Raw genomic sequence first — 11,052 nt, 5'->3', positions numbered from 1 at the left:
TGCTTGGCTGGACGGCTATTCCTGTCGGAGGGTTTCAACACTATCAAACAACATAAATGTCGACCCCTCTTCACCATGCCAGAGCTTATAAAAGTCAATCAAACACGGGCAGCTAAAAGCAATAGATCAGTAGGCAACAACGGGGGGGCGGGATTCACGCTGGCCTCAGAAGTCAACACGACGACCCCCCGCTGCTTTCTGTGTCCGCATTTCTCTTTAAGTCCATATTTAAAGACGGAAATTTGCAGTTTCCCTCAATAATTATATATTCAGTCATGTTCTTGAATCCATGTAATATGTTCTCCACTTCCCCCTAATCAAAGCCTTGTCAGAACGGCTTTCGCCTGGCAGAGAGTATAGATGGGCAGAGCAGCAATGAGAGACTGCTGCAGTTCTTCTCCCGTCGCCTCGCCGCTACACAAAAGGCAATTTTCATATTTCATCATGTTATAAATTTGAATTGTCCTGCTCCAAAGGCATGGCTGTATTGTTCGGAGCGTTGTGGGAACAGCGCTTTCCATCTGACTGCCTGAGTATGCTGACTTTCCTAGTGAATTGCCAGTCATGCGGCAACTCTCTATTCACAGTAAATGGTCAAATAAAGCCCTGGCTCTCTAGGGTGGTTATTTAGCCGCTGCACCGACTGCTTACATGACTCTAAAGATCAGATTTTGGGAGATTACGCTGATGTTTGTCCATACTTGGCACGAAAGCGATGTACCTCTTCTGACTGTATTGCTCGAATCTGAGCGTATTAACTTTTATCCCTTTATATCAGCGTTATCTCTCTAAATCTCTTATGCTGATACATCCATTTTGCCTGGAACACATCCAGACTACACTGTACTGTATGTGGCCATGTGACCTCACTGCTCAGGTTCTGGTTTGAAGACGTGACGTGATTGAGATGGAGCAGCGCGTCATTACATTGTACAAAACCTCTGTGTTCGTCCTGTCCTGTTTCCTGTTCTGCCTTCTACACGGGTTTAGGTTAATTAGCAGCTAATGTTAGATCTCCTAAGTTAACCGGGTCTCACACCGCGGACCGCCGAGATCAAAGGCAGAATTAGCACAGAGATAACATTTTGATCGAAAGAGGTGGAAGAACAACAGCCAATCATTCTGCGCGTCACTGAGATCAATGAGTAAAATGTAGCGAGTGTGAAAGTGATGCATTGGAATTAAATGAAAGGGGAAAACATGATCTTTGATACATAAAAAGGAAACTTTAATTTCCCTATAAATGCAAATAAATTACATCTGTTGTCATAACAAAAGGAAAAGCGTTTTAACTTCTAATCAAGACAGTAGTTTTAGCGGTAGGTTAGTATGTTGACTAGTGTTGAAACCACTTACAGGTTATTAGTTTGAGTCTTTAAGCAGTGTATGGATTGAGGAGGTAAACAAGAAAAGATTATTGCACACGAACAGGATTTTTCTCTTTTGATCTCGGCTGTGTGTTCGCAAAAGGAACGTCTCCTACCTGCTGGTGTGAGGCCGTGGAGCGCTGCCACTGTGGCAAGAAAAGGGCCACAGAGCGCGAATGTGAAAGCCTAAAGCAGGAAGAAATCTTCAAAGGCAGGGAGCAAGAAAGAGACATTCAGACAAGAGAAGAAAGAAGGTTTGGGTGTGAGACAGGAATAGACAAGTGACTCTTCAAGTAAATGTCACGCAGTAATCAGCGAAGGGTTGGGTGATAAAATGGTCGCTCTAATTATCGTGGCAGTATTTCACATTAAATCACTCATAAACTTCACAAAAAAAGTATTTTCGGTCTTGGTTTCTCTCAGCTTGGTTTTCACCTCCATCGTCGAGCTGTCCCCACTTATTAAGCCAAATGCAGTATTGCACGTTTTATTATTAGCCGATCCTCGCCACAAACAGACGTTTGCCGCCGTTTGACGTGCGAGTCGGCTCACAGCGGGACGTCCAACCTGTAGTAGCCGTCTCCTCTCCTGACCTGTGCAGAGTTTGTAATGGACTTAAGTCTAACAAAAGAAGCAAAAAAAGGAATCATCAGCGTATTACGTGTCCAGTCACAACCCCCACAGCACCGGGACTTAGACTACATTTCTTTGAGCTTCTCTAATTAAATTACACACAAAACTGAATGGGGAAATGCACGGTTTCCTGTTTCAAGAGTAAAGGAAACCAGAAGGAGAAGGAGCAGAGTGGGTCTAAATGTAATTACGCTGCCAGGTTATCACATATGTACCATAAAAAATAAGATTACAAAATCATTTCCTAGTAAACTCAAGAAGCGCAAATGTCAATTCACTTTTGTTTTTTTAGGTTTGTTGGTTTGATATTTAGTTACTGCAGCAATTACTGTTCAGGACAAAGGCCAGTTTTTAGTATATAAGCGACTCTGTGTGTGAATCTCTTCCTCAACTCATCAAACTCCCTCCAAAAATGTCCAAGAAATAGTATAGTGGATGATTTTATTGCAGATTTTAGGCTCAGTCCATCTGGGGACCTCCTGTGTGTTTACCTTGCGGTTCTGTTTAATGGTCTAGATTGATGTAGTCAAGTACAGTCTTGAATCTCAGAGCTGGATTTATGCTCTAATCATTAATCGAAATGTCCCATTATATTTACATGATGAATAAATAGTTTATGCCTTTGTTTTGTTTTTGCATTGGCAGCCGCATTAGATCAATATCAGGTTGTCAAGGTTTAGAATGCAATTTCCAGGCAGTAATTGGCCGGCGAGCCAAACATGTTGTAGTCGGCAGCGGCACGGAGCTGCTCTGAACACGAGCATTTCACCTCGCAACACACCTGTGCTCCAGCAGAGAAACAATTATAGTCCTCACAAAAACAACTAAATTATCCTCCGGCACCGTCCTCTTTAAGGTTTCCGCCGATGTTTTGGATCCGATTTATCCGAGTAATGCCCTGTGTGTGTCACGGGCTGACAAAGCCTTAGTGTTGGCTGACATATCTCGCCGCACATCAACTTCTCAATTGGAGGAGCCGGTGCACGGCGCGATCTGTCAGCAGGTGCTAAGGCTTTGTCAAATGCCGTGTTACGAAAGGCCGTGTTCAAATGAAGGAGCTCCCAGACAAAATGGTGGACGGTGGGAGAACTGACAGGAGGAGCGCCATCACCCCGCCGCACCGGCCGCGGCGGCTTCCTCCTGACGCGCCTCTGGCCGACATGTCCACTCATCAGGGCCTGTCAGCGGGCGGCTCGCCAGCACAGGAAGCTACGGATTCAGAACACACTGAATCTGTGAGGAGGCTCTGACACAGGTGTCTGGTGCTTCCTCTGGCATCTCTGTCTGTAAAGTAGGAACTGGGTGCAAGTCTCCACTACATGCGTAGCTTTTTACGTTGTCACTAAACAAGACACATGAAAATATTCATTAGCAACGCAGAAATTATAGGCTTACGATGCAAAGTATCCGGCAAACACGTGGACTACTGTACACAGCATACTTTGGAATGAACAAGCGCCCTGAGGATAATTCTACCGTGCTGTAATTAACCCGTTAATTGCAGCTAACTCTCGCGCGTCGCTCCCTGCAGAGGTGACGTGACTTTCCCGAAAGCTGCCGGAGACGCGCGAAAGGCGCGAGCGCGGGTTCCGAACGCCGCCCCACTGTGTTCCGTCGGCACGAGCGGGGACAATCTGCATGTCAACACTGTGTTTGTGCGCTTGTAGCTCTCTTTAAAAATTCACCCCTCCGGAGCCAAAGGAGGAAAAAAAAAAAAGACTGTGGACCTCGGCATACTGTGAGAAAGTGTTCTGGGCGCTTGAATAACGAGACTTGACATGTCACAGCTAAAAAAAACATGCAAAACCCTGGTTTCTTGTTTTCTTCCCAGAAGATGACAACCCCAGAATCCGTTCACACCAACTTATTATCCTGATAGCCAGCACCAGACGCTAATGTCTGCTCACATTTCCCTTTTGTTTCTCTCTCTTGAAACTTTTTTCTCTCTCTCTCTCTCTCTCTCTCTTCGTCATTTGCCACACAATCTGTTTGCAGGGCCCACAAACGCACCATTAATATCGCCCGCACACTGCCGAGCCGCAGTAGCTGTTTTCCACCGTTATCCCCTTCATGAGCTGCGGGTCTCTCATATTTGTTCACCATCGATCATAGCAGCGTGGCGCACGCGCTGGAGAGCAGCCGGTGGGGAGAGGCAGCGTTTGCAATCAAACGGAGGGGAGCAGTGTGAAATCTCAGGAAGAGGCAGCTTCCCCCATGCCCGTGGGCAGGGGATCAGACGATGAGGAAGCCTGCCTCAGACACTCCACACCTCCCACTGGCGCCCTGATGCAAGCGGCATGCAAACCCACCCCTCACATGTATCTGTCAGCCATGGATGGGGGGGTGGCGGGTTAAGCTGTGCCTGTAACCCCCCCTCTCTCTCTGCAGCTGCATGTTATGCTTCTGCTTCGGAGGTGCGTTCGGAAGCTGTGCCGAGGTTCACCGTGAGTCACCGATGTGTTACTGAAGGTGGTAGAAGGTGGAAATTAGTTTTTCCCTCTTTCTTTTTTTTTTTTTTTTTTTGTCGCCCGATATTGCTTTAAGCAAGCAGATGGGACTGACCCATTATGAAGGGAGAAAGCTCTGGGTGCAATCTATCTCCAAGTCTGGAGGAGAAAAAAAAAATCTGCTGTGCAGAGAGGAAGAAATGTCATTGAGTCACTGCTCTTCAAAACCAAATCACAAGCTCTCTAAATCCAGTCAGCCTCTTGCAGCCGCTGGTATAATAGTGCTGTGGTTCGCCCATCTGTTCTCCATTGTCCACCTTGGCTCTTCCTCCATGACACACAAGACTATAAACTCTAAAGGGTTTGTTCCAGGCTGTGAGCAGATTTATTTCAGGTATAGCTACAGCAGAAAACACCTCTGAGTGGATTAGAAAATACCAATTTTTCTCTCTTTCCCCCCCACTGTGCCTTTGGCCGCTCCTTCACCCAGCGGTTGACTGGTTTGCATCATCGCGCTCGGCGAATATTCCATGATGAGTGCGGCTAAGTGTGAGAGCGTGAGCGGGGCCAGACAGTACAGTATCCTAGCGCTGTAAGTGGATGCTACGGCTACAGATGGCTAATGGCCACAGCAAAAGGCGGACACAAAAATGTAATTATCAGTATTGATTTTTTTTTTTTTTTTTTTTTTTGTGGAGACAGATCTGAGTGTGAAAGAAAGGTCATTGCAAAAACAAAAAACAAGCCTACGCGAATGATCCCCTATCATAACATGCTGTCATAGCGATACAGTAGGCGATTTATTATTATATGTAAAACGTTGTTGCGCGTTGACATGTGTGACTGCGTATTATAAGCCCTGAGGAACGCTAATGAGAGCATGTAGCAACAATTACTCCAGCATGACAGGTTGCGGCTGAACGCGAACCTTCGCGTTTGTGAAATCGTCTGAGAAGAACAGACAATATGTCAAAGCTACTTTATAAATGCAAGCATGTGAAATGCAGATGAAAGCGAGCAGACAAGGTAATGGCCCAGTAAAAGAAGTGGCACCAGAACATCCGCTGCATGTTCTCGCGCGGCGACGGCGGCACCGCCGGAGGAGCGCGGCGGCTTTGGCACGCGGTGCGCGCGCGCTTAGCTGTCGACGCTCATTTTCTGGCCCTCGATGACGCCGAGCGCCGGTTCGGAGTTCGCTGCTAATTCCTGTCACCGTCTCGCGTCACGTGTTTTCTCCTTTCGCTTAAGCAAGTCCGAGTTGTATTTGCTGCAAACACGGCCGACCTGGAGTCAATTAGCCGCGCGCGCTGCCAGCGAGGATGTGGCGGGCGCCGCTAACCTTTGTGTCTTTTGTGCGGCTAAATGAGCAAACATCGCACATTAGCCGGGCGAACGTAAACATTGGTGCATTTCTGCGAGTTATCTGTGCATGTGCTCATCCTCTCACTTGCCTCTCACTTGCACACACACACACACACACACACACACACACACACACACACACACACACACACAAAGACACACAATTTATAATTCAACGAGAAAGAAACATGTCCGATTGTGGCATGTGAAGCGTTGTAGAAAATCTGAGTAAATTCACCTTCCCCCCCTTCTACACACACTTTTTTTTTTGCTTCTTTGTGGAGCTTTGCCAAATTTTTACACGAGGCTGCTTGGTGTAGCGTAAACCTCCTGGAAGTTGTGGAGGGGTTTTAATCAAGTGTGAAATCCTTTTGGAGTAGATGCCTACATGACTGTGCTTGTGCTGGGAAGCGTGCGTCTCAGACCCTCTCCCCCAACTCGCTCCCCGTGAACATCTCTTTGTAGCGAGAGTCCATTTTGCTGCAGCGATGCATAAAGACAACGCTCTTAGCGGAGCCGAGGAAATGAAACTCATCATGCATCAGACACACACACACACACACCTACACACACACCTGCCTTTCGCCAGGCTGCAAATTCAAGTTGGTCTTTCCTAATCTGGCGTAAAAGTGTGGCTCAGTAATGTGAAGAGTGTCTAACTTCAGTGACAGTGGCCTCATGAATACAGAGGAGAAATTCCCACTTGAGCATAATGACATAATTATACATGAATAATAGTGAAGTAAATGTAATAAATAGCCTACAACATGGAGTTATTTGGGATTACAGGAACAATGAGATTAGCCGCAGCAGTAGATAAAGCTATCCATTTGTCTTGTCTGATTAGCATTATTTTAATAAACAATGGGGCAATTGTACATGGATTACAGATGAGGAATTAATATTATACATAAATAAGAGGGAACTAAATGAGGACAAATAACTTGCAGTAATTTGTACTAAGCAGTTTAAAATCTTAAGTCGACCCCAGCCAGCACACAAGCTGTCTCCCCTTTGCTTTTTGACTGATTGAAGCCTCGCAGCCAGATGCATTTTCTTTTTCCAGGCTCTGAGCTCTGACATTTTGCGCGATAATTATCTTGCCACTGGTCATGAGCACAATACTGATGGTATGTCTCACAGCCTTACTGTCAAGCTGGCATTTTCTCGATTAGCCGCGCACTCCCTCTCTCCCCCCGCCGCCCTCTGATACGTCATGTCCCGCGGTTGCATCACTCGTGCACCTCGCCGGCCGCGCGCCGCGTCCGCCGCCGCCGCCGACTCGCTCGGTCGCCGCCGAACAAGACGGAGTGTCTGTCACGGACGTGCTCCTCGGTGGTGTGAACAGCATTGTGGCTTCACTGTAATGTGTTTATCCCAGCAATCAAAAGTTTACATGTACTGGAGGTGACAGCGGGGACACTGATTCGAGTCGTCTGCTCTTGTCGTCGCAGACATTGATCCGTCTGTCCTAGTCGCAGTCTCGGGGGATAATAAAGATAAATGGAGTGGTATTTCCATTTAATCTGAGCTGTATGTTTAGCTTGTCAACAGGTGGGCTGCTTAACAAGTCTATCGCCGACCAGATGCACATTTCTGCACAAATACGTGGATTCCTCCGCACCGCGTGACGATGCCTACTGTCTGAGTGGAAGCCGAAGCAAACTTATGTTGGAGCATTTCACTGCATGCACAAAAAATGAGGTCACTGGGTCAAAGACCTATTTATTTAATTAGGAACAGCTGAATAAAAATGGGTGATGATCAAGGGCAGAGAACTCATTTCAGCTCTGTCAATCAATAGCTCATTCAACAGTAGTTTTGCCCAACGGCACCCAGTCCATTTGGTTTGTTACCAAACATATGTGTCTGCATCACAGAGCGTCTGCGTGCAGGACTTCGGCTCTTCTCAGGGTGGTCACCGTTTCCTGTTGGCAGGTGCTTGCAGCACCCTGTACTGTACAGTTTACATGTTTCTATTAACAGTGCGGTGATGTATCGCAAGCGGCTGCGGTACACTTTAAATGACATGGACACAGCATGCCGTCTCCTGGATGTATCACATCAGCCAGTGGACTACACACACAGCAGCACTCATTACGCAGCGCATAGCAACAGCTACATAGCAACTGCTGCCGACTGCTTAGCAACAGCTGCAAAGATCTCAAGGAGGGGAGTGGGTTTCATGGGGCGTTTCAGATGACACCATTTCTGCTTACAAATGCCTTTTAATGACTTTTATGAATGTTGCTGCAGTGCTCCTCAGCGCGGGGCTCGATCTGATGGTGCTGTCTCTCCTCTCCCGCCCCGCAGACATCCGCTCCCTCCCTGACGTGGCGATGACCGGGAACTGCACGACCGAGTGCAGCGAACTGGGCCACTCGGACGCCTGCTGGATGCCCGGGCACCCCTCCCCCGTACGCAAGACCAGGAATCCCCCGAAACTCTCCACCTTCGTGCCTTACCAGGAGAGAGGGAGCCTGGGACGCCTGGCCAACGGCAGCGCCAGGCCGGGCGGCGAGGAGCACCGGCCGCGCCTTCCACCCTCTCGCAGTGCCTATTCCAACAATCGTCACGACGCCAGTCAGGACTGCCCCCTAGAGGAAATGCCCCTGAGCGTGGCCTCGGAGTTCCCGCCCACCTCCCCCTCGGCCCACACTCCCAAACGAGAAATTTATCTGTGAGAATTGCCATCATCTGCACAATTGCGGGAAAGATACACCCACTTCAGACAGGCTGTCCACACACGAACGCCCCTACCTGTTTGTAGGTAAAAATAGGCTGTGACTCATCCAATCACTGGCATGGACACTTGGTTTTGTCATTTCCTCCTTAAATTATTAATTTATTCGCATATTTATTCAGAATTCCACAGAGTCAATCGATTCATGCACTCATTTATTTATACAAATTACCGAAGGATGAAAATTAAGCAGATGAAGATGGAAATTGCTACCATAGTACAAAGTGATGGCTGTTGTAGTTCGCCAAGTCCCACTCTGTGAAGTGATCTATTGAATCTGGAAGTTGTGATGTGCCAGCTGTGCCATTATTACATCTAATCCAATCGACAGCCAGACAGGACCTATCAGACGGCATCACACCTTTGACTAGCGATCCAACGGAGCGGTCTCTCTTAATGTACAGAGCTGTAAATACATTTGAATGGTGTGTTCTACATATATTTTTGTCTGGCGTGAGCTGAAAAAAATTGCCTCCGAATCTTTAGCATATTTAAGCTTTTCTTTGCTGCTGCTGTTTAAACTTGATCGGAACGCGTCGAGCTCTACCGTGGAAGGCATTTATCCATCGCAGGCAATCGCGCCCACCTTTGACCCCTAATCATGCTAGAATTGCCTTTACCTCTGCTCCCCGCGGAGCGCTGCCGCCGGCGCGGAGGGCTGCGCGGGAACATTTAAGCCGACATTATTTTCCACGGACTCTCAGCACTGTGACCTGTCGTTCATCATGGAAACGGTTGACTTGGCCGCAGTAGCCCCGGAGTCACGATGACCAAACACAGCGCGCTCGCTGGACACATTCCGATTGGCTTTGCTTACAAAACCTTTTAACTCGCTTTGTCGGAGAATCGCACCAGATTATCGTTTGGGAAAAAAAGGAAAAAACCAAACAAAAAACACGCTCCTCTCCGTTGTGACAATCAGACGGGCTCCACCTGTTACCCATAATCCTTCAGTTTTTTCTCCTCTCTGTAGATCTGATGAATGCATGAAGAGTTATTTACCAGAAAGGGCACTCCGGCACCGAGCGCCACCAGGGAGATCGAGCACTTTTGGAAGTTAATATTACACTGTCACAAACCAGACGAGTGCTCTACATTCGGCGAAAACTTTCTTTGTTTTTCCAGAGCGGCAGCTCTCACTCCACACGCGCTTCTTCTGAGGTGAATTCAATACGCAGCACGCCCACGGAAATTATTGAACAGACAGAGCGGACCTTGAAGTCTAATAAATAGATGGGTTTGAAGGAGTCTTCAGAGGAACTGTCGATAATACGAGGAGTTTCAGACTAAAGATTTATTTCAGCATCAGTAAATGAAATGTGCAAATGTATAATATTGTCGGGCCTTAACGTAGGTTTAGGAGGTAGGAGTCAGGCTCAATTTACTGCAACTCGTGTTAATTATGTGTTTCCTTGTATTGAGGACAACATGCTTAATAAGTTATTAGGTTTTCTCTCCCTCTGGCTGTTGAACAGAGAATAAAAAATAGGGCAAGACCGTGGGTTTCATTTATCTTTTCTTACAAAGATTTTCCAAGTGAAGCTGAAGGATATGTCTGAAGGACACCATGTATTAGTCAGTAATTGGATGTTAATGATGGCCACACTATCCTGCCTTACAACATTGTAGAGCCGTCCAGCGTCTTTGATTTAAACATTGATTTGATTAGATACCTTTCACCTCTGCAGAGTATTTCCATAGCCAGACTGAGTCTCTGAGTAAGAGTGGAAGAGCCTAAAATGGACATTTCCTAATTAGGGTGAGTAATGAGTCCTGAGCCGGGGCATGTGTGAGCACACCCCCAGGACAAGGCACCCACCAGATAATGCAAATCCACCTGCAGAGCTACAATCAGTTAAAAGGGGTATTTTTATCAGCACTTAGCTCATCATGCTGCCATTTAAAGCTGCATTCTGAATAATTAAACTGAAAACATGTGGAAATTACTGGACGTGGCCATGATTAAATAAGGTGGGCAGTTATCTTTCCTTGAGGGGGAGAAACGCGCACTACGCTGTTTTTTAAAGCCATTTAGCAACTGAAATCAAATTCAAACAACAGCCATGATACACTGTGATTAAAGCCCCACGACTCCCCGGAGCGCAGCTCTCAGACCTGCCGAGAGCCGCTTCGCCGGCTGAAGGCGGCGCTTAGGATCGCTGACCCGGACATAATGTCGAGCGAGGAGGACGGAGACGAGCGGTGAGAGCCGATGTCACGTAGCCTCGGCCGCAGGTTGATCCATTTAAACGCTCAGTGCTTTTGATTCGCAGCTGCATGACGTCCAGATCCTGACCCGACTCCAGCCCGAGCGCACGCATCGCTGTCCAGAATCTGGAATGTATCTTCTCTATTTGTCTCTTCGATCACCAGGACGGGGAAGGAGACGGGTTGACGGAAGTTCGAGTTAAGTCCTGGGCCAAACGGGAAAACAAGCCCGGGCCTGTTCCGCCCCTCCCACGATGCTCCGGACTCTTTCACTTGAGCCGATAATAACCTC

At 47.5% G+C, this 11,052-nt stretch overlaps 1 protein-coding gene across 4 annotated transcripts in view; it reads left to right on the top strand.

Moving 5' to 3' along the window:
- pcdh1a (protocadherin 1a) overlaps positions 1–10,815 on the top strand; it is a 135,943-nt gene extending 125,128 nt beyond the window's left edge. For all 4 annotated transcript variants that reach the window (XM_029172873.3, XM_041073653.2, XM_029172874.3 and 1 more), the window contains one exon: positions 8,123–10,815. In XM_029172873.3, the coding sequence (XP_029028706.1) occupies positions 8,123–8,493 (371 nt within the window). In that variant the 3' untranslated portion in view covers positions 8,494–10,815. The remainder of the gene's footprint in view (positions 1–8,122) is intronic.
- The last annotated feature ends 237 nt before the right edge of the window (positions 10,816–11,052 follow it).

Source organism: Betta splendens, chromosome 14 (assembly GCF_900634795.4).
Source record: "Betta splendens chromosome 14, fBetSpl5.4, whole genome shotgun sequence".
NCBI lineage: Eukaryota > Metazoa > Chordata > Actinopteri > Anabantiformes > Osphronemidae > Betta > Betta splendens.
Note: the sequence above shows the minus strand (reverse complement) of the source record. Positions and strands in the feature narration are given on the sequence as shown.